The 24253-nt window shown below is 44.3% G+C and overlaps 1 protein-coding gene across 1 annotated transcript; it reads left to right on the top strand.

Annotated features, from left to right (window-relative positions):
- The first annotated feature begins 571 nt into the window (after positions 1-571).
- On the top strand, positions 572-23938 carry LOC144695519 (zinc-binding protein A33-like). The gene is made up of 6 exons (XM_078566394.1): positions 572-799; positions 7494-7589; positions 16596-16826; positions 18340-18362; positions 21004-21119; positions 23393-23938. The coding sequence occupies exons 1-6, from the start codon at positions 572-574 to the stop codon at positions 23935-23937; spliced, it is 1239 nt and encodes a 412-aa protein (XP_078422520.1). The 3' UTR covers position 23938.
- The last annotated feature ends 315 nt before the right edge of the window (positions 23939-24253 follow it).

Genomic DNA, 24253 nt, shown 5'->3' with positions numbered 1-24253 from the left:
TTATCATAGTACCAATTTTACCAGTAATCTTTGGGAAAAATAAACACACTGTTTCTGAACTTCACCTGGCTAGGTACACATTTCACCCCTTCTTTGAAAACAATCTAGTCTGGTCTCTTTAAAAATGAAAATGTCCTTCCACACCTTACATTCTAAACATCCCCCATGTTCACCTACTTAACATTTCAAACCTACCTCATCTTCTAACACATCAAAGACTTCAGACCAGTTGCCTTTAATCCAATTAAGTCTGTCACACACACACACACACACACACACACACACACATGTGGACACAGATACCATTATTTTACAATAAATTCCAATAACATTATGAGAATTATTAAATCTCCTGACAAGGTATTTAACCAAAACAAGGAGGACTCATGTAATTATAATTGAAGATTACACATTCGGCGGAAAGCAAATAAAGTAGGAGATGAGGTTAAAGTAAATCTTTTCCTCACTATAATGGGGCTAGATGCACTTGAGGTGGTGTCTAACCAATGTTACCCACGAGACCTCAGTACTATGGACTGTTCTGAAATTAATGAGATTCTGGACTCACATTATGGCACGTAATAATGAGATGGCACTGAGAGCTGCATTCCATGAAAGGAAACAGTTGTCAAATGAGATGGTTGCAGATTACATTCTCGAATTAAAGAAACTCTCTCGTCACTGTGGGTATGGCATGAACTTAGAAATCAACCGTAGAGACATGTTCGTAGGGGCCCTAAAGAACAATAAAATCCAGGCCATGCTTTTGAGGAAAGGTAATAAGCTGATGTGGAATGCGGTCTGTGATGGGGCCACAGCCTTGGAAATGGAAAAAAGAGGTAGTTGTAAATTGCAAGGGAGTTCTTTTCCTGAGCTGGCAGGGGAGGTCCACTGGATTTTAGCGAGATCCAGGCCATGGCAGCCAAGTTCACAGTCTGAGTCAAAATTAGATGTTATTGTTGCCATAGTAGCCACCAACCATTTAAATGCCTCAATTTCCATTCAAAGTGCTATGCCTCTGGGAAAGTTGGTCACATCCAGACAGCATGCAAGAGTGGGGAAAACAGCAATGCCCCAGGTCATGGTAAAGCTCCAGATTGCAGCCATGCACCAGGCTGAAGCTGTTGTGGATCTAAAGCTAATTCAGGGGTCTGGAAATCCTCGAATGAGTAAACGATAGATATGGAAACAGAAGCTGATGTTATCGAGCAGGGGGTTCATGAATTGTGCTCAGTCAGAAAGCAAGAAAAACAGCAGATGCAAGATGAGAGTTAAAGGTTGACGATATAATTCCAGCACCCACAGTAAAAATGAAAGTCAGAGATTCACAACTTACTTTTGTCATTGCCACAGCTAAAGGAGTGTCTGTTACTTTAGAGGGAGAGTACAAGAAACCCCAAAGTCATATTCCCTTATGCAAAACTAGTGTGAAACTGACTAGTTATTCCAGTAACAATGTTCCAATGTTAGGTGAAGTTACTGTTGGAGTGGAATATGATGTTGCATCCTCTTTCTTGCCATTGGTTGTAATAGGAGGGAACAAAGTCTCCCTGATGGGAAGAAGCTGGCTTAAGAAGATACAATTAAACTGGAAAGAATTATTTACAGTAGGAACCTGTAAGAGTTTGGCTAACATTGGTGAAGAACGAAGAGAAGCACAAAGTGGTCTTTGAGCAGAGAAGACCAAATGATAAAATTAGCCATGGGAATGATATTAAATATTGTAAGCCAGCACATCATGCAAAAATGAACATTCTTTCAAGATTTCCTGTGCCTTCACATTGAGGATACCCTCCATCGTGTTGCATGGCACTACAACCGTGCTAAATGGGATAGATTTCAAACAGATCTAGCAGCCAAGCTGTTCCAGTACAGCTACAACACTGGCATCTACCCAGCTATGTGGAAAATTGCCCAGGTATGTCCTGTACATAAAAAGCAGGACAAATCCAACCCGGCCATTAACCGTAAATCCACCTACTCTCCATCGTCAGTAAAGTAATGGAAGGGGTCAGCAACAATGCTATCAAGCGGCACTTGCTTAGCAATAACCTGCTCAATGATGCCCAGTTTGGGCTCCGCCAGGGCCACTCAGCTCCTGACCTCATTACAGTCTTAGTTCAAACATGGACAAAAGAGCTGAACTGCCAAGGTGAGGTGAGAGTGACTGCACTTGACATAAAGGCAGCATTTGACTGAGTGTGGCATAAAGGAGCCCTAGCAAAACTGGAGTCAATGGGAATCAGGGGGGATAACTCTCCGCTAGTTGGATTCATACCTAGCACAAAGGAAGATGATTCTGGTTGTTGGAGGTCAGTCATCTTAACTCCAGGACATCACTGAACAAGTTCCTCAGGATAGTGTCCTAGGCCCCCAACCATCTTCAGCTGCTTCATCAATGACTTTCCTTCCATCATAAGGTCAGAAGTGGGGATGTTCGCTAATTGCGCAATGTTCAGCACCATTTGCGACTCCTCAGATACTGAAACAGTCCATGTCCAAATGCAGCAAGACCGGGACAATATCCAGGTTTGAGCTGACAAGTGGCAAGTAACATTCGCGCCACACAAGTGTCAGGCAATGACCATCTCCAACAAGAGAGAATCCAACCATCACCCCTTGATGTTCAATAGCATTACCATCACTGAATCCCCCACTATCAACATCCTGGGGGTTACCATTTACCAGAAACTGAACTGGACTATCCATATAAATACTGCGGCTACAAGAGCAGGTCAGAAGCTAGGAATCGTGTGACGGGTAACTCACCTCCTGACTCCCCAAAGCCTGTCCACCATCTACAAGGCACAAGTCAGGAGTGTAATGGAATACTCCCCACTTGCCTGGATGAGTGCAGCTCCTACAACACTGAAGAAGCTGGACACCATCCAGGACAAAACAGACCACTTGATTGGCACCGCATCCACAAATATTCACTCCCTCACCACTGATGCACAGTAGCAGCAGTGTGTACCATCTACAAGATGCACTGTGGGAATTCACCAAGGCTCCTTAGACAGCACCTTCCAAACCCACGACCACTACCACCTAGAAGGACAAGGGCACCACCTGGAATTTCCTCTCCAAGTCACTCACCATCCCGACTTGGAAATATATCGCCGTTCCTTCACTGTCGCTGGGTCAAAATCCTGGAACTCCCTTCCTAACAGCATTATGAGTGTACCTACACCACATGGACTGCAGCAGTCCAAGAAGGCAACTCACCACCACCTTCTCAAGGGCAGCTAGGGATGGGCAATAAATGCTGGCCCTGCCAGCGAAGCCCATATCCCGTGAATGAATTAAAAAACATACTGATTTATTTTTAGCCACTGTTACCTGTGGATTATTTTACATACACACATGACTTGCAGAGAAATTAGTGAAGGAACTTGCAAGGATGTGGTGCTTAGTAAAGTGCTCAATTATGTCACTAATGGCTGGCCTAAAGAGTGCAATGATGAGAAATTGCAGGAATATTTTACATGTAGAAATGAAGTGAGTGTAGGTCAAGCCTCTCTCCAATTGGGTTTAAGAGCCATTACTTTGCCAAGATTTAGAGTGGGATTGTTAGAGGAACTTCAAGAGCACACAGGGATAGTCCATGCGAAAGCAGTAGGAAGAAGGTATTTTTGTTATCCAAAGATAGTTTGGCATTTTGAAGAGTTGGTGAAAAGTTGTGAACTGTGCCTCAGAACGAGTACTGAATGAACCAAGGTTCCTTTCATTCCTTGGTGAAACACAAGAAAACCAATGGAACAAGTACATGTCTTCGAAGTGGAAGGGAAAGAGTACCTTGTTTTGGTTGATAGCTACAGCAATTGGATAAATGTTGAGTCCATGCCCAATACCACAAGTGCCAAATTATCCAGTTTTTGAGAAGTTGGTTTGCAATTTATGGGTTGCCAGAGGTGTTGGTATCAGATAATGGCCCACAGTTTACGTTGGAAGATATTGAAATATTTCTGAGTAAAAATAGATTCAAACACATCCTAATACCACTATATCACCCAGCTTCGAATGGTGCTGCAGAAGGAAGTGCAAACATTATGAAGAGGTCTTTGCAGAAGTATTTGCTAGGTGGCAAGTTAGGCAGTAATTTCCATGTTTCTCTTGGGCCCAGGCTAGACAATTTTCTGTTCTCTTACAGAATAATCCCACAGTCTACAGTATGTTGCTCACCTTATATGAGTTAGTAGTTAAACATGTTCCTAGCATAAGATTTAGTTTGCTTAAGCCTGACGTCAATAACAGAAGTCAGAGAAAAGCAAGACAAAGTGAAGATGAGTCATGATACACAAGGTTTGAAACTTAGAGAGTCCAGAGCTGGTCAGAAGGTCATGGTAAAAACAAATACCTAGTAATAAGGAGAACTATGTGATTGGAGTTGCTGTAAAGAGTTTAGGTGCATTTACATACTTAGTGAAGATTGGAGAGAGACTCCATCAGTGTCATATAGATCATTTACTTGAAAGAGGAAATCTGACAAAGGGAGGAACTCGTACAATCCAAATTCCCCCTCCAGTTCCAACTGAAAGTCACAAAGAAACTGAAAGTTTGCTGGTATCACAGAATCCATCGGTAGAGCAAAGTGAGTCAGGATCTTTGATTAAGACAAATCAAACAATGTCACGGTCCCAACCATTAAGTGGGTGTTGGTAGTCAAAGTCAAGGTTCAGGGCTGACACAGTCCAAGATGTTGAGAAAGCAGAGTCAAACTAATGGAAATGGCAGGAGATACCCAGACAAAAAGAGAAAGAAGCCAGACAGGTTAATTCGAAATGTGTAGGAAGGAAAAAGAAATGAGTTTTTCTTTTCATTATTTGTCAAATTATCATATTTTTGTTCAACAAATATTGGTGTTAAAGAATTTTTTTACATGTAATTTACTCTGTTAGTATCAGTTTTATATGTTTTTGCTGTGATTTTCGTAAAACAAGTATGCAACCCAAACTCTTAAATTTTGGTTATTGTTGATATCGATCTATTCATATTGTGTCTCGGAAATTATGTTCATGTATCATTTTACATTCAAATGTATAAGTTGTTTTTTAATAAGTGGGCAGGGTGTGTTGTGTGTTACAGATGTTGAGCATTTTGTTATACTGTCGTCTCTGCTGCCCTCTCTGTAGGAGTGGTGTAAATAAAGTTAGTTCCATAATGTCTGCCTGCAGTTGAGTGTGTGTTAGTCTTACTCAGTGCAATACGCAATACTCACCACTCTTTAGCTAAAGTTTCTTCTGAATTTCCTATTGCATTTCTTGATGACTATTGATGGCCTCAAATGAAGCTCTTCCCAAAAAGTGGAAACGTTCTCTGTGTCCACTCTATCAAGACCTTTCATAATTTTAAAAGACCTCTATTCGGCCACCCCTCAGCCTTCCCTTTTCAAGAGGTTAAAGACACAGCCGCTCAATCCTTTCCTGATATGTGTACCCATGTATTTCTGCTATCATCCTTGTAAATCTCCTGTGCCTCTACATCCTTTATATAATTTGGCAAGCAGAAATGCACACAGAAGTCTAAGTATGGTCTCACCAAAGTTCAATGCAGGTTTAGTATAACTTCCTTACTTTTCAATTCCATTCCTCTAGAAATAATTCCTAGTGCTTGGTTTGCTTTTTTTAAAACTGGCCTTGCTAACCTGTGACACAATTTTTCATGCTTGGTGTATTTGTACTTCGAGATCCCCTTGTTCCTCTACCCCACTTAGGCTTGCACCCTCCAAGTATTAAGTGACCTCCTTATTCTTCCTAGCAAAATGTACGACCTCACATTTACTTGTATTGATCTTCATTTGTCAATTATTTGCCCATTCTGCAAGTTTATTAACACCCCCCTGTAATTTGCTGCAGTCCGTCTCAGTATTAACTAAATCCCACCCCCCCCCCTCCCGAATTTGATTCCAAATTGTTAATGTAAATTGTGAACAGCCCTGGTCCCCCTGACCCTAGTGGAACACCACTTCCCACCTTCTGCCACTCTAAATAACTACACTTTCCTCGCAAGCTCTACTTTCTGCCTTGAAGCCAGCTAGCTTTCCATTCTGCTACTTGTCCCCTGACCCCACATTCTCTTCATGGTGGAAGACACAAGAAGCATCCCAAGAATAGTAGGAAATCAAGGGACAAAAGGGGAAGAGGAAACCAAAACAATAACTAAAGAAAAGCATTAGGAAAACTAATAGGACTAAAGGCTGACACGTCTCCCTGACCTGATGGCCTGCATCCTAGAGTCTTAAAAGAGGTGGTTGCAGAAATAGTGGATGCGTTGGTTGTAATCTTCCAAAATTCCCTAGATGCGGGAAAGGTCCCAGCGGATTGGAAAACCACAAAATGCAACACCTCTATTCAAGAAAGGAGGGAGACAGAAAGCAGGAAACTATAGGCCAGTTAATCTCACATCTGCCACTGGGGAAAAGCCTGGCTTTTATGAAAGGGAAATCGTGTTTGACAAATTTATTAGAGTTCTTTGAGAATGTAACAAGCAGGGTGGATAAAGGGGAATCAGTAGATGGCATGTATTTGGATTTACGAAAGACATTTGATAAGGTGCCACATGAAAGGTTATCACACAAGATCAGAGTTCATGGTGTTGGGGATAATATATTTAGCATGGATAGAGGATCGGCTAATGAACAGGAAACAAGAGAGTTGTGATAATTGGGTCATTTTCAGGTTGGCAAACTGTAACTAGCGGGTGCCACAGGGATCAGTGCTAAGGCATCAACTACTTACAATCTTTATTAATGACTTGGATGAAGGGACAGGGTGTATTGTAGCTAAATTTGCTGATAGTACAAAGGTAGGTAGGAAAGCAAGTTGTGAGGAGGACTCAACGAGTCTGCAAAGATTTGGTGGGTAGAATATAATGTGGGAAAATGTGAGGTTGGTAGAAAGACCAGGAAAGTAGAATATTATTTGAATGGAGAGGGTCTACAGAATGCTGTGGTATAGAGGATGTCCTCATACATGAATCACGAAAGGTTAGCATGCAAACACAGAGTGAGTAAGAAGGCCTTTATTGCAAGGGGAAGGAGTGTGAGAGTAGGCAAGTCTTGCTACACCTGTACAGGGGGTTGGTGAGACCACACCTAGAATAACGTGTACAGTTTTGATCTCCTTATTTAACGATGGATATGCTTACCCCCCAGAGCACAAACTGCTTGAGGGAGTTTCACTCAGTATCTCAGAATTATTTCCACAGCATAGAGGCTAATTATTCAAGCATGCACTGATGACAGGAATCTTTCTCACTGGCAACACACATTAGAAAATTGATATCAATAGACTGTTTTTGATTTCTGCTTGCTGGCGTGTACTTGGAAAATGACTTTCTATACCTAACCCTTCCTACACCTGAGATCGGAGAGTCTGGTGGTGATATTGGAGCGTTAAAAGTAGAAATGTATTCTGTCGTTCATCATACTTCCTTCATATTTTTAAATGCTGGGACTTCATATGATTTTCAATTGGTTCTAACTTCCTTTTCAGGATAAGCTTGAAAAGTCACTAAGTTTTCTGCAGCAACAGATGGAGGAGGTCTTCAGGAGTCAGAATGAAGAAGAAGCAAATATGATCCAACTCAAGGTAAGTTTCTGTAAAACAGCTCTCGCCCATTAATGTGAACTGAAGCTCATCTTTAATAAGCGGTACAAGAGTTTCGAGCTCACATATTAAAGACTATTGGCAACAGCCACAAACTTCAGCTGCATTTGTGCCCATGTTAATCTTCTGCCTTTGAATCCGTGTGAAATGGTTATAGAGTTACATAGAGCAGAGAAACAGACTGTGCTGGTCCATGCTCTACTCGAGCCCCCTGCCACCCCTATGCATCTAACCCTTTTTGAACACTCTTCTTTCCTTCTTCCCTCACCTGTTTATCTAGCTTCCCCTTAAAAGTATCTATGCTGTTCATCTGATCCCTGAGTTAAAATGTCTCTCCTCAATTCCCTATTAGATTTACTTGGGACTGCCTTACATTTAAGAGGTCTTGTAGTGCAGTGGGTAGCGTCCCTGCCTCTAAGCAAGTCCCACTCCAGGACTTGGTGGCCAAGGAAGGTACATTTATAACGCGTTGAGGTATAACAGGTTGAGTACCAACCTGCAAATCCTTCCAACACAGGCCAATGGCTGGTGGTAAGAGAGGGAGAGACTCCTGGTTAGCCAACTGGTGGAAAGAAAGTTGGAGCCTCTACCATCACTATCCATAGCTCCAAACTACAACGCACATGTAAAGGTGCATGTTGCTACAGCAACTTGGACTCCCTGAGTGAGCTGTAACACTACCACCATCTTATATTTATGGCCCCTTGTATTCCACAAGTGGAAAATCGTCTCTACAGGTAGGATTTTCCAGCTCTGCCTGCCGCAGGCATTGTCTGGTCCCACTGAAAGTCAACAGGCTTTTGGCCAGGCCGCTACATCCCCCACAGCGGGTCCTGCCACAAACAGGCCAGAAATCTACCCTATCAAGCCTCTTCATAATTTTAAAGACCTCGATCTTCTCGGTCTTCTCCTTTCTGGAAGGAAAAGGAGCACCGAGCTGTTCAGCCTTTTCTGGTAAGTATTAACTCTCAGTCCTGGTATCACCCTTGTTCAGTTCACCTGATGGTCAGGGAGCGGGACGTGAGGCCCTCATGTTCTTAAGGAAACCAAGCTAGGATTGTTTTGAGGAAACGGATGTGGTCAGGCACCACTGGGTAGAATCAGACACAGCCAGGCCGAAGGAATAAAACCACGTAACTTGGAGACAGCCGGCTCATGTCAGATTTTGACAGGTAGCACTGGGTAAAATTAGTTTCTCATATGACATCTGGTGCAGCCAAATAAAGACAGGTGCAGCCAGGTAACAGGAGAGAAAAGAAAGACTTGCAATTATAAAGTGACTTTCCCGACCACAGAATCCCCAAAGCACTTTTTGAGGCATAGGCACTGTTGTAATGTAGGAAATATGGCAGCCAATTTGCGCACAGTAATCTCCCACACACAGCAATGAGATAATGATTAGCTAATCATTTTTTGCAATTTGATTGAGAGATAAACATTGACCAGGATTAAACCCCCCCACCATGCTCTTCTTTGAAATAGTGCCATGCAATCTTTTATGCCCACCTGAGAGGGCATCTCTGACAATGCACTGGTGTGCCAACCTCGATTTTGGCGCTCAGTCTCTTCACAACAGCAGTGAGAGGGCTACCAACTGATCCACAGCTAAGTCAAAGGCAGGTAAAGGCATGTGAAAGCATGCAATACCAGCTGCAGCCGGGTAAGATTAGGCAGAGGTTGGTAACAATAGAGGGGATATGGCGGTGCAGTGGTTATATTACTATGCTGAGGTTTGTAATCCAGAGAATGCAAGCTCAAATCCCACCATGGTGTTTTAAAATTTTAATTTAGTGAAATCATCTGCAAAAATGATCATGAGCTGTTAGATTGTTGTTAAAAACCCATCTGGTTCACTAATATCCTTTAGGGAAGGAAACCTGCCATCCTTACCCGGTCTGACTCCAGTCTTGCACCATTATGATTCACTCTTACGTGGCTCATCAAGCCCATCAGTAAACTATGGTTCAAGAAGATGGCCCATCACCACCTCCTCAGGGCAATAAATGCTGACCTTTCCAGCGACACTTGCATGGCAAGAATAAACGTGTAAAAAGCTGAGCTGGACTATAATAATACAAGATTAAAGTTTGGGATAACCAACTATGAATAGGTACAACACAGTACCTATATAAAGTCCGGTAGTATAAAGTAGCTGGAGGTTTGGGGCACAGTGGTAATATCACTGGGCTATTAATCTAGAGGCTCAGGCTAATGCTCTGGGGGCATGGGTTCAAATCTCACAGCAGCTGGTGGAATTTTAAATTCCTTTTATTTGAATAAATATGGATTATTAAGCTAGTCTCAGTAATGGTGACCACGAAAATATCATTGATTTTTGTAAAAACCCATCTGGTTCACTAAAGTCCTTTAGGGAAATAAATCTGTCACCTTTACTTGGTCTGACCTACATGTGATTCCGGACTCTCAACACTGACTCCCAGCAATGTAGTTGGCTCTTAACTAACCTCTGAAATGGCCTAATAGGCCACTCAGTTCAAGGCCAATTAGGGATGGGCAACAAATCGCTGCCCAAACCAGCATCGCAGACCCTGTGACAGAAACCACCTGAATTTTATTCCTGTCCATTTCAGTGCTTATGAAATTTGAACAGTTTCTATAGCAGCCCATCCCCAAAATCCAGTTTTACATCCTAGTTGAAAATCTAAAATGACTATGTGCGTGCATTTGCACATGTGCCCATATGTGTTTGCGTGATTGTGTATACACGGTATGTACGAATGGGTGGATGCACGAATATCATGTGTGTGTGAGCGCGTGAACATGTATATGTGAATGGGCGGGCAATAGAATGGGTGAGCGTGTATGTTTGTGCACACTTATGTGTATCTCCATGAAAGTGCGTGTGAGATATGTAGAAAGGTGCGCGTATAACCTAAGAACTTGTATATGCATGTGCAAAACCACTTGCTGCAGTATGTGAGGTGTGCAGCAGTGCTTGTAATGTTCCTCTCGAGCGTGTTGTCCATGCCGTTTACTGATTTTGAATACAAGTAAAACTTTCACCTTTCAGCCTGCACCCTCAGCACGGATACCTCCTGTGTAAGTGGATGATGTAGAGAGTAGAGCTGGTCTATAACTGTCCCACGATATTTCAAACACATGTGCTATTGCTTCATCATGTTTCATACACACTTGCATGAGCCCTCTCCTCAGACCCACATCAGAGTCAGACTGATGGGGCGGCTCCACTCTCTTATTTGTTGAAGTCTTTCTCCCTGATACCAAGGGCTCCTACTAATGGAATTGATGGCATGGGGAACATATGGAAATGCCTTGTGTGATAGGACCAGTTTAAATAGGTTTTCTATGAACGTCATCGGTTTCAACATGTTTCCTATGATATTGGATGTGTTTGAGCAGAGCTCCTGTGGGATTGAACTGTTCAATAGTTTTCTCATTGGGACTGGGCAGGTTTAAACAGACTTCCTATGGAAATGGACAGGATTGAATAGTTTCCCAATGGGAATGATCAAGTTTAAACAGGTTCCATGTGGCATTGGACCAGTTTGAACAGGTCTCCGATGGGAAGGATCCAGTTAGAGCAAGTTTCATGTGTGATTGGGCTGGTTTGGACAGAGTTCATGTGGAATTGGACAGGTTGAAACATGTTTCCCTGTGGGATTGGACCAGTTTGAACAAGTTGCCCATGTGACTGTAAAGGTTTGGAAAGGTTTCCAACGGCAGTGATCAGATTTGGACAGGTCTGAACACATTTTCTATGGAACTGATTCTGTTTGAACTGTTTCCTATGACAATTGGACAGGTTTGAACAGGTTTTCTGTGAGATTGGGTATGTTTGAACCAGTTTCCTCTGGGATTGGGCAGGTTTATTTTTACATGGGATTGGACAGGAGAACTGACCCAGCCTTCCAGTCGAAATACATCTTGAATGAGGCATAGAGCAACTTTTGTGGTCACAACGCTAACTCACTCCTCCTGTATGTACGGGGCGTTTCTTTGTCCCACTGATTGGGAGAGCACAATCTTGGGGTTGCTTTTTTCAATCTTGGAGCTATACTGTGCAGCGTGGGCTTCAACACATCACCCACAGACCCAGTAGAAAAGACAAATCTCTCCCCTCACCCGATTCAACTCTCCAAAAAAGGCAATATCAGGCAGGGTACAAAGCTGGCCTTTCACTCATTCGTATGGGAATTCCCACCCAGTGGATGAGGTTAAAATGATCCCCTCTGACAGTGTGTTGGATTTCACCATTTAAAGGCCTCCCCTGAACTGGTTCAAATTGTGTTGCGTTGGCCCGTGTTGATTTGACTTGGTATCACTCAGTTTGAATTGACTTTGCTTTCAGAGCATTTGACTTTGAGTTCACTTGGTTTGGCAGTAGCTTGTTGGAATTGGCTTGTCTTGGCTTGAGATGAATTGGTTTTGGTCTAGGTTGGCTTGGGCTGGTTCAGAGCCATTTGCTTTGGTCTGCATTTGCTTGAATTGGTTCGAATTGGCCCGAGGTAGCTCAGAGAGCATTTGTCTCGACTGGTTTTGCTTGGAGTGATTTGGTTGAGAGCAAAACCAAATCTCCAAGCAGGGCTTTCTCCTGGCTCTTACATGTCGGTGTGTTTACAAATGTAGGTCAAATTCCATGTTAGTGGGTGTTGAGCAACCACCTCAACATAATTCTTGGTATCAGTTGAAAGGCAAATAAATATCAGGTCTTCTACATGGCACTGGTGTCTGATAATTTAAACAGAGAAGAAACGGATGTAGAGGGTGATAATTGTTCCAATCATTCTGATCTGAACTTAATATGTTCTCTGTTTAAACACCAACTTATAAATCATCCTTAGCACTTAGTAAATCACTATGGCTACTATATTAAAGTGTGCATAATATATATATATATATATCTATCATCACTGGCCAATGTAGTCGACGGGAGAAATACACCTTTGTGGCTTTAATTTTAATATTCATTTGTGTCAATATACAGAGTGAATTAATTGATTAAAATTGTATAGTTTAAGAGCTGATGTCTGGAAGGTCAATCAAAGGCCTATTTTCTGTGCCTGTTTTCACTGTACACTCTGATATGGTGGTCATTCACAGTTGTAGAGCATTCTAACGTTTGGCCTATCCACTGAATTCATATCACTACATTAGGTTCGACACACAATGGTGACACACAGTCAAGGAGTGTATTCTGCCTTCTACTTTACTCAGAAGGCATGTGTACATTAACACCCCATGTGATATCCAGGCCCTTCTCTGTCTGTCTGTCTGTCTCTCTCTCTCTCTCTCTTTCCCTTCTCTCCCCGGGGCCCCTCTCCCACTCATTCTCTCCCTCCATCCTCTTTCTCCCCTGTCATTTTGTTTCTCCCACACACTCTCTCTCTCACAAACTCTCTCCCACTCTCCCCCCTCATACCTTCCCCCTCTCTCCTTCTCCCCCACTCTTTCTCTCCTATCTTCTTTCTATCTTTTTCTATCCCTTTCCCTCCCACCCCCTCATCCACCCTCTCTCTCCCACGCTCTTTCCCTCTCCCCTCTATATATCTCTCTCCTTTTAATTATTCATTCTCTTTCTCTCCATATCTCTGCACCCCCCCTTCCCTTTTTTATCTCTCCCTCCCTCTTCCCCACTCTCCCCTCTCTCACCCTCTCTCTTTCTTCCCTCTCCCCCCACTGCCCATTCTCTGCTGTTTGTCACTTTTGAGTGAAATGAAAGGCAGATCACACCACTGACCGTGTGTCCTCTTTTTATTATATATGGGTGGCTTTAACAAAATGTAAATGAGGTGTTGAAGGTTTGGTGATGTTAATCATGGTAAATGAGATGTCATTTGATATCTAGTGGAAATGGGGCCTTGGACCAGACTACCTGGAGCCATTCGCCACACAAATATAATACCTCAAGATGTGAAAGATAGTTCCTCACCTTGCCTAGCTGCCTCCCTCTCAACAGCTGAACTAGTTTAACCCTGAGGGGACTGAAGGAGTTGACTATCTTTGATGGATGTGAATCAGGCCTCTCTTTCAATATGGCCAAGTTTCTACCGTGGCACTACCAGAAAAAGGATGTGTTTTTTTTTTATTTCTTCTTGGTTTTCTCCCTGCCCCCCCTCCCCTCCCCTCCCCAAGATTCTACCTCATTCCAAGATATAATTCAGTGGCTTTCAGAAGCTCCTCATCCAAATGGACAACCTGGTAGGGATGGGTTATGGGAAGGGGGGTGGAGAGTGTCTCATGCCCAAGTTTAACCCTTGCCTCACCTGATGTCCGCACTTTCCAACAAGACCAGACAGTTGCTGGGTCATGATTTTTGGACCCGGGATCCCTGGCTCATTTTATTTCCCCTCCTTCCTCGACCTGAGGAATTTGGGGGGAAACACAATGCACCAATCGCCAACTTGGAGGAGGTAACTCGGCATTGTAGGGGGAAACCTAACTTGGGACCCCCCTGCTCGACAAGGCCGCACTTACCTGCTTGTTGTGATCAGGCGCCCAGGTCGGCATTGGGTGTATTAAATGGCTAAAGATGCTTCTGAATCAATGAAGAATGAGCTTCACCTGCCTGAGGCCTCAGAAGAGCCAACAGTTTGACACCGGCTGCCGTCCACATCTGTAAAATATCTCTCCCTTTCTCCACACAACAGGCAACACCTTCACATTCTTCACTTGTGATATCAAAAATGCTGCTTTATTCCATCGCTCTGATTGCACTTTGGGCTCGATGCTGACACACATGCTGACATTTTTTTTACAATGGTTAAATTAGGAGGCAAGATTCCACTAACTGGGATAGAAACAAAAAAATGCTGAAAATACTCAGCAGGTCAGACAGCATCTGTGGAGAGAGAAACAGAGTTAATGTTGTAGGTCTGTGACCTTTCATCAGAACTGCTTATCAAGAATCTATCTATCTCTGCCTTAAAGATATTCAAAAACTCTGCCTCAACCACCTTTTGAGGGAGAGAATTCCAAAGTCTCCCAACCCTCCAAGAGAAAAAAAAATCCTCATCAGTTTTAAATGGGCAACCCCTTATTTTTAAATAGTGGCCCTGAGTTTTAGGTTCTCCCACAAGAGGAAGCATCCTTTCCACACCCACCCTGTCAAGTCCCCTCAGGATCTTATATGTTTCAATCAAGTCACCTCTTACTCTTCTAAATTCTAGCAGATACAAGCCTAACCTGTCCCAGCCTTTCCTCATAAAACAATCGACCCATTCCAGGTATTAATCTAGTAAACCTTCTCTGAACTGCTTCCAACACATTTACAATTTTTCCTTAAATAAGGAGACCAATACTACACACAGTACTCCAGATGCGGTCTCACCAGTGTCCTGTATAACTGAAGCATAACCTCCCCACTTTTGTATTCAATTCCCCTCACGATAAATTATAACATTCTATTAGCTTTGCTAATTACTTGCTGCACCTGCATACTAACCTTTTGCGATTCATGCACTAGGACACCCAGATCCCTCTGCATCTCAGAGCTCTGAAGTCTCTTACCATTTAGATAATGTACTCCTTTTTTATTTGCCCTGCCAAAATGAAGAACCTCACATTTTCTCACATCATATTATGAGAGGGACAACCTTCTCATCCCAGGAATTTATCTAAAGAGCCATTGTTACAGTCTCTCAAAGGCAAATATCTCCTTTATTAGGTACTGGGAGTAAAACTGCATACAGCACTCTAGCATGGTCTCACCAAAGCTCTGTATAGTTGCAGCAAGACTTCCTTACTCATGTACTCCAAACCCCTTCCAATAAAGACCAACATGCCATTTACCTTCCCAACTACTTGCTAGATCTGAATGTTAATTTTTGGTGTCTCGTGTACAAGGACCCCCAAATCGCTATGAACACCAATATGTAATAGCTTCTCACCATTTAAAAAAATATCTTATCCGTCTATTCTTCCTACCAAAGTGAATAACCTGACATTTCTCCACAGTGTATTCCACATGCCACCTTCTTGCCCACTTACTGAACCTCTCTATGTTCCTTTGCAACCTCTTTGTGTCCTTCACACGGCTTAAATTCCAACCTAGCTTTGTATCATCAGCAAAACTGGATGCATTACACTCGATTCATTCAGCAAAGACATCTAATTCTTCTAATCTCTTCCTTTAACAGCCCCTCACGGTGATACCCATTGGGATATAATTCATACTGTGTGGTTCACTCATCAATAGTAAAGCTGTTTAGCTGCTCACACTGCAAATACACAGATGTAAAACACCATTGATTGTCACAGAAACCTATTTAGTACATCCTTCACTGTAACTCTACAGCACAGAAGCAGGCCATTCGACCCAGCAGGTTGTTGTGCGTGTTTATGCCTGACACAAGCTTCTTCCTGTCCCTCTTCATTTCACCTTTGTTTTACATGTGCTTCTCTATCATCCCTTTAAATGCCTCAATGCCATTCGCCTCAACAACTCCTTGCGGTAGCAAATTCCACATGCTAACTCGTCTCTGGATAAAAAAGTTTTTTCCCTGAATTCCCTGCCACTCCCGATGTAAAACCTGACCAATGAAAGCAGGGGAAGTTAGGCAGGGTAGACCTCATTCCCAAACGCAACCCACCTGATCTTTTGAATGGACAGAGAAACAGGACGTGTCTTCCTTCTGGAAACACAGACCTCCCTGATCAGTTTTCCTGCATTTGTTGTGTCCGGAAAATCCAATCGTCCCCAGGAATAGGGGCCTAATGTTGGAATGCAACAGCTGCAAGAAATACTGGTTATGATTTGAGAGGTGAAGGCGAGGAGGGTGAGGGAAGGGGCACCCATTTTTACTTCCTGTTGGCCATCAGCATATGTGGTAGTGTGACAGTAGAAAAAGAGTCTTGTAAGGGATGGTAACAATGCGTGATTCTCCTGGCCGTCCTACAGTTTATCAGATAGAAAGACCCCCCCCTCCAGTCCTCCAAAGGTTGAACTTCCCCAAGGTTGAGGCGGCTTGATATTTTTCTCCCAGCTAATCGACTTTCTGACTTCAACAGAAAATGGCAGAGAGCCTCGAGCAGAACATTGCTGCCGAGTTCACGACATTGCACCAATTCCTCAATGATGAAGAGGAACTGATGAAAGGGAAGCTGAAGGAAGACGTGGAGAGGCTGTCCAGGCTGCTGAGGGAGAACCTGCAAAGAATTACTGAGAAGCGGGCATCCATCGAGTGTACAATCCTCGAAATCCAGCAAAGGCTCGATGTCCAGGAAACTGCCTTCCTCGCGGTAAGAACAACCTTCGGGCAGAATTTCCCAAGCCAGTGACTTCTACTCCATGTAGAGGGTCGGAGGCAGCATGCGCGTGGAAAGACCACCACCTCAAAGCTCCCCTCCAAGTCACAAGCCATCCCACTGTGGGATTACCCCCTAACAGCACTGTGGGATTACCCCCCTAACAGCACTGTGGGATTACCCCCCCCCCAAACAGCACTGTGGGATTACCCCCCCCACCGCCCCCATAACAGCACTGTGTGGGATTAACCCCCCCTAACAGCACTGTGGGATTACCCCCCCCCCCCCCTAACAGCACTGTGGGATTACCCCCCCCCCCCCCCCTAACAGCACTGTGGGATTACCCCCCCCCCCCCCCACCCCCGCCCCCGTAACAGCACTGTGTGGGATTAACCCCCCCTAACAGCACTGTGGGATTACCCCCCTCTAACAGCACTGTGGGATTACCCCCCCCCCCCCCCCCACCCCCGCCCCCGTAACAGCACTGTGTGGGATTAACCCCCCCTAACAGCACTGTGGGATTACCCCCCCCTAACAGCACTGTGGGATTACCCCCCTCTAACAGCACTGTGGGATTACCCCTCCCTAACAGCACTGTGGGATTACCCCCCCCTAACAGCACTGTGGGATTACCCCCCCCTAAAAGCACTGTGGGATTACCCCCCCCTAAAAGCACTGTGGGATTACCCCCCCTAACAGCACTGTGGGATTACCCCCCCCTAACAGCACTGTGGGATTACCCCCCTAACAGCACTGTGGGATTACCCCCCCTAACAGCACTGTGAGATTACCGCCCCCCCTCCCCGTAACAGCACTGTGGGATTACCCCCCCACCCCCAACAGCACTGTGGGATTACCCCCCCCCCTCCCCGTAACAGCACTGTGGGATTACCCCCCCCCCCTCCCCCAACAGCACTGTGGGATTAACCCCCCCCCACTAACAGCACTGCGGGATTACCCCTCATGACCAGGACACTGGGGATAACTCCCCTGCTCTTTTTTAAAATAGTGCAGTGGGATCTTGTACGTCGATTTTAGAGAGCAAATAGGGCCTTGGTTTAATTTCTCATTCACAAGATGGCATCTGTGCCAGTGCAATACAACCTCGGTACCGCACTGGAGAGTGAGCCTGAATTTTTGTGTTCAGATCCCTGGAGTCAAAGTGGGACTTGAACTCATAACTGACTGAACCAGAACCAGAGTGCTACTCAATTGAGTCATTAATGAATGATTCAACACTATCTGTTGCCACTGTCTTCCTAGGGATCCCTGTTCCATTAGCTCAATATAATTTTCCACTGAATAGTTTAGAAGCAGACTGCAGTGAGCAAACTCAGAGCAATCAGCTAATGCTGGGGCTCAGCTGGCTGGGCTTGTACAGTTTATGGATCATTTAGCTTTAAATCGATTGCAGTCTTGGACTGACTCCCTAGTGTATCTGTCATTTTCTCTGTACAAAATGGTTAACTTTTCTTTATTCTTTTTACTGCTTCCCACTTACTTGAAGGATGTTAAATCCCTAATCGAAAGGTACGTGTTGTTTCTCAAAGAGCTTGGTATTATCACATCATTTCATTATCACGCAATATTGCTGTTGTTGAGTGTTGCTGAGCATGATTTTGGGACCATTGAGACCCTGACCTGCACCGTATTGAGCCAATGCATAACCGGAACACAACACCAATTATTAGAGGATGTGTCACCAATTGACATAATAGATTCAAGGGCAACTCCAGAATGATGCAAGGGTCTGAGGCAGTTATTGGAGTTGGTGGGTTGTGGTTGGACTGAACAATTGAAATTACACTAGTTAGTTTCACCAGTGCAGTAGACTGGGCTAAAGCCTACCTCATTGGAGATGACCGGGTCTGTTTATCCACACAGTTGGAGATGACCGGATCTGTTTAATACCTCTATTGGAGATGACCGGGTCTGTTTAATATCTCTATTGGAGATGACCGGGTCTGTTTAATATCTCTGTTGGAGATGACCGGGTCTGTTTACTATCTCTGTTGGAGATGACCGGGTCTGTTTAATATCTCTATTGGAGATGACCGGGTCTGTTTAATATCTCTATTGGAGATGACCGGGTCTGTTTAATCTCACTATTGGAGATGACCGGGTCTGTTTAATCTCACTATTGGAGATGACCGGGTCTGTTTATCCTCATTATTGAAGATGACCGGGTCTGTTTACCCTCACTATTGGAGATGACCGGGTCTGTTTACCCTCACTATTGGAGATGACCGGGTCTGTTTACCCTCACTGTTGCAGATGACCGGGTTTGTTTACCCTCACTATTGCAGATGACCGGGTCTGTTTACCCTCACTATTGGAGATGACCGGGTCTGTTTAATCTCACTATTGGAGATGACCGGGTCTGTTTAATCTCACTATTGGAGATAACCGGGTCTGTTTAATCTCACTATTGGAGATGACCGGGTCTGTTTAATCTCACTATTGGAGATGACTGGGTCTGTTTAATCTCACGATTGGAGATCACCAAGTCTGTTTAAATTCACCATTGGAATTGGCCAGGTCTCATTACCCTTGGTTAGCCTCACAATTAGATATGAGTTGATTCTGGTTAACCTTACTATTAAAGATGAATAGATTCTGGTTAACCTCACTATTAGAGATGAGTAGATTCTGGTTAACCTCAGTATTAGAGATGAGTCGATTCTGGTTAACCTCACTATTAGAGGTGAGTAGATTTTGGTTAGCTTCATTTTCTCTTGTGTTACTCCATGTATAAGACTCCCACAAGTGATTCTTGCCTCCTTGGTTTGAGACCAAAGCATATAGGTCTGAATATCAAGTGTTAGTTTTGATGGGTGGTCGATGCGATATCTCTCGTTTTATGCCAGCTCTCAACATTAATTTCTAACCCCAAATCTACAAATCATGCCTGCCATATGCACCCCACCCTGATTTGCTTATACCTTTTGAATCCTACTGCTCATAGATTAAGATACAGTAGTATGATGGCTATGTTGCAAGCCTACCAAGCCAGACAATGGGAGTTCAAATCCCACCATAGCAATTTGGGAGTTTAACTTCATTTTGAAAAATAAAAAGCATGTATCAGTAAAAGCAGTGAAGTTATTGGATTGTTATAAAACTCGTTTATTAATGCACTGCAGAGAAGGAAACCTGTCCTCCTTGCCTCTTCTGGTTCAAGTCATTCCAGTCTTCTCCAATGATTAACTCTGAACTGCTCTCTGGAGTAGCCTCTGTTGTACCAAACCACTACCAATGGCTCAAGAAGGTCCACCAATCCTCAAGGGGGCAATAAATGCTGGCCTTGCCGGAGAAGCCCCCGTCCCAAGAATGGATTATAACATGAAATTTAACATTCCAGAGTGAAGAGGCAATCCGGGCTTCAGTTTAGACTTAAAGACTAAAGTATATCTGTAATTATCTTAGTGTTCTCCCTCACAGTTATAAACTTGCTTATGTCTATATTAATCCACAATTATGGCTTTGTGAGTGCAACATGCGAAGTATGTTTCTGCCATTATTGGACTAGTTACACCATCCTAATGGGGAGGTACGCTTACAAGGAGAATCGAGGTTGTTACATTATCTCGGGGATGCACTCCCCTTGAACTTGGCTTCCTCATCGGGATCATGCTATTTCCCTCTATTTATTTGTCAGGCCTTATGCGTATCGCACTGAATATCCAGACAGTGTCCGATGACGGAATGATGTTAGTGCACCCGCCCTTTCATTCTAATGGCTAAGCTGGCCTTTTCTTTGTTGCTGAGCTGAAAGGTCATGCGGTCCACTGGGCCGAGGGATGTGGGATTTGGGTTTGCTGTCTAAAAGTAGCTGTTGACGTCTCTGCACTTTTCATGCTCCCCCACATCCAGCTGGGGCTCATACCTCCCTGTACATTTGCCCTTGCCAAGGTCTAAATTCACCCGGGGCAGCAGCAGCACCCAAAGCCCGGCCATTATGTGGACCATCAGTTCTCAGCTCCATCACAGTCAATGGCCTTACGTATAATGGGCATGCGATCTGATAAGGTGTGCTGCCCATCCACTACGCGCCCCCACCCCTGCATCAGCCCCCGATCAAGATGGATGTCTCCCTAAACCTTTCAAGTGGAAATTTAATGGAGGAAGAAAATTAATTAACTTTCAAAACAAAAATTGTATTCTTTCCAAGGTCCTACGTGAAGTTTAAGAAACCAGCTGAGGTTCCTCTCAACTTGCTTCTTGGTGAGTTTGGTGGCCCCCTGCAGCTCATCGTGTGGAGGCGGATGTTAAGCGTCATCAGTCCAGGTAATATCACTGTGGTGGAGGAGAACTGCTTGTTTGCCTGCTAGATCTAATGATAGGAGGCTGATAGCAACAGCTATTATGTGTGGAGCTTGAGGTTCCATGTGACTCCAGGCTCCTACGCAGTCTGGTCTGGCTGTCGGTGTTGACTGCTTGGCAGGACAGGGCAGCACCTGTGGGGAGAGAGGGGCAGCGAGTTAACACTTCAGCTCGATGAGCTTTCCACAGAACCAGAAGAAGCTGGAGACGAGCAAATACCGAATAAATACAGATAAGCAAATTTTAGAGTCAGGGAAAAGTGGTGGAAGTAGGGTGGCGGTGATGGAAAGAAAGGAACAAAAGAACCTATAAGGGAAGACTTGTATTTAAGCAACACCTTTCATGGTCTCAGGTCATCCCGAAGCGCTTTATGTAGGAAATACAGCAGCCAACTTGCACACAGCAAGATCCCCCAAACAGCAATTGTGATAATGACTAAATGGTTGCATGATAGTACAGAGCTTGAGTATTGCTGAAAGGAGAGACATGTTACCAAAGCTTTTTTCCTTGCACTCATCAAGACAAAAGCAAGAATTCCAAATTTCAAACAATCCCAACAATTTATAGATTTGCAGGAGAAAAGGGCTCTGGTTGGTTGGCAAGTCAACTCCGATTGGCCAAGGTGTTGCAAGGGAGCAAGAAACGGGGAACTATAGGCTCTCTGGGTTTCCGGGTAATTCAAAAATGACACAAGGCTTGAACCTATTCCTTTTGTTTGCAGAGAACAAGTCCCTGCGTATGAATTTATGTTGCTTCTAGCAAGCATAAATAAGCCACGTTACAAACTTCATAGAACCATAGAAAAGTTACAGCGCAGAAAGAGGCCATTCGGCCCATTAGGTGTGTGATGGCCAGAAAAAGAAACTGGCTGCTCATTTTAATCCCACTTTCCAGCACTCGGTCTGTAGCCTTGCAGGTTACAGCACTTCAAATGCAGATCCAAGTACCTTTAAATGTGCTGAGTGTTTCAGCCTCAACCACCAATTTAGGCAGCAAATTCCAGATGCTCACTACCCTCTGCGTGGAAAGGTTTTTCCTGATGTCCCCTCTTACTCTTCTATCACCTTAAATTTATGCTCCCTGGTAATTGACCCCTCAGCTAGGGGAAATAAGTCATTACTGTCTGCCCTATCTAGGCCCCTCATAATTTTGTACACCTCAATTAGGTCACCCCTCAACCTCCTCTCTTCTAAGGAAAACAACCCCAGCCTATCCAATCTTTCCTCATAGCTGCAATTTTCACGCCATGGTAGCATTATTGTAAATCTCCTCTGTACTTTCTCCAGAGCAATTATGTCCTTCCTGTAATGTGGTGACCAGAACTGTATACAAAATTCCAGTTGTGGGCTAACCAGCATTTTATACAGTTCCATCATTACATCCCTGTTTTTGTACTCAATACCTCATTCAATAAAGGAAAACATTTATTTGCTTCCTTTACCACCTTATCCACCTGTCCTGCCACCTTCAGGTAATATGTACGACAAACAGCAAGGGCCCCAACACTGAGCCCTGTGGAACACCACTGGAAACTGTTTTCCATTTGCAAAAACATCCATCGACCATTACTATTTGTTTCCTGTTGCTGAGGCAATATTGGATCCAATTGGCCACTTTCTTCTATATCCCATGGGAACTCGATCGATTACCTTAAATTGCTTGTTAGTGTAGTTATTGGCACATTCAGGATTGCTCCGCAAGTGCTGCCCAATCACGTAGAAAAGATTTGGCAAAATGGCTATCTCTTCAGCAATATTCAATGACCAAATCATCTGCTTACATCATGTTGAATGAGGAGTAAAAGTTGGCCAGGACACTGGGGTGAGCTTTTCTTCAAAATAGTGCCATGGGATCTTTCATGTCCATCCAAGAGACCAGACAGAGCATTAGTTTAATAAATCATCTGAAAGACAGCAGCTCTGACAGTGCAGCACTCCCACAGTGCTGCATTGAAGTATTAGCTGAGATCATGTGCTCAAGTCTTTGGAGTGGGTCTAGAACTCACCACCTTCTGATTCAAGAGGCAAGAGTGCTACCCACTGATTCACAGCTGACAACATAAAATTAGGAAGGCTAAAGAAGGGTCCATCTAACCACCAAATGGAAAAGATGGCAAAAGGCTAGAAATGGACTGTCGCTCCCTTGTAACAGGTCGCGGATGAAAACGTTTTTAGTGAATAGGGGAAGTAGCGCACCATTGAGAGTAACAGCTGCCTTCTCTTTCCTCCCTCCCTCAGTGCCGGCCGCCCTGAGCCTTGAACCCAACACCGCACACCCTGAGCTCCTGATCTCCGAAGACTTGAGGAGCGTCCGGCTCAGCGACACGTGGCAGGACCTTCCCGACAACCCCGAGCGGTTCGACGACTGCGTCAGCGTGCTGTCTGCCCAGGGCTTCGAGGCAGGCCGCCATTACTGGCAGGTGGAGGTGGGCAGCAAGACAATGTGGGATGTGGGCCTGGCCAAGGAGTCAGTCAGCCGCAAGGGGAACATCATCCTGTCGCCCGAGGACGGCTTCTGGACCATTTGGCTGCGCAACGGCAACGAGTACGAGGCCCTGTCCACGCCCTCGGCCTTCCTCTCCCTCCGGGCCAAGCCCAAGACGATTGGGGTCTTTTTGGACTATGAGAAGGGTCAAGTCTCTTTCTACAACGCCGATGACATGTCCGTCATCTATACCTTCACTGACACATTCAACGAGAGACTCTTCCCTTACTTCAGCCCAGGGGAGAGCGATGGGGGTAAAAACGCAGAGCCACTAAAACTTTGCCTACTCCGCTTATAGAACTTCCACTTTACCAAAACAGTAGACGATTCAGGAGCCTGTATATTTTTCAAAGAAAATATATACCATCGTGTGTATATTTTGATACCGTGCCGTGGAAAGACTTCTCTCTTTATTTCAAAGAGGGTGTGGTTTTGATAACATTGCTGGACTCTCTCTCCATGTGATGGGAAGGTTCAACGAAGGGACTTAAGCAATTTATTCGCCATGTTTCTAAACTGGCTCTCTTCTTTTCTTATATAAAACAAAAATGTGACCTGTACAGTTTAAATGCTTCAGTGGAGATGTCAGCATACCCCAGCCCACCTTTTGTAAA

Source organism: Cetorhinus maximus, chromosome 21 (genome assembly GCF_964194155.1).
Source record: "Cetorhinus maximus chromosome 21, sCetMax3.hap1.1, whole genome shotgun sequence".
Taxonomy (NCBI): Eukaryota; Metazoa; Chordata; class Chondrichthyes; order Lamniformes; family Cetorhinidae; genus Cetorhinus; species Cetorhinus maximus.
This window is presented reverse-complemented; position numbering and strand designations above follow the sequence as displayed.

Bases quoted from the DNA above. Each gene is read 5' to 3' on its own strand.
- LOC144695519 (XM_078566394.1), top strand. From the start codon at position 572: ATGGCACGTAATAATGAGATGGCACTGAGAGCTGCATTCCATGAAAGG. The intron at 7,590-16,595 runs GTAAGTTTCTGT...TGACTTCAACAG, and splicing joins CAAATATGATCCAACTCAAG to AAAATGGCAGAGAGCCTCGA. The intron at 21,120-23,392 runs GTAATATCACTG...TCCCTCCCTCAG, and splicing joins GTTAAGCGTCATCAGTCCAG to TGCCGGCCGCCCTGAGCCTT.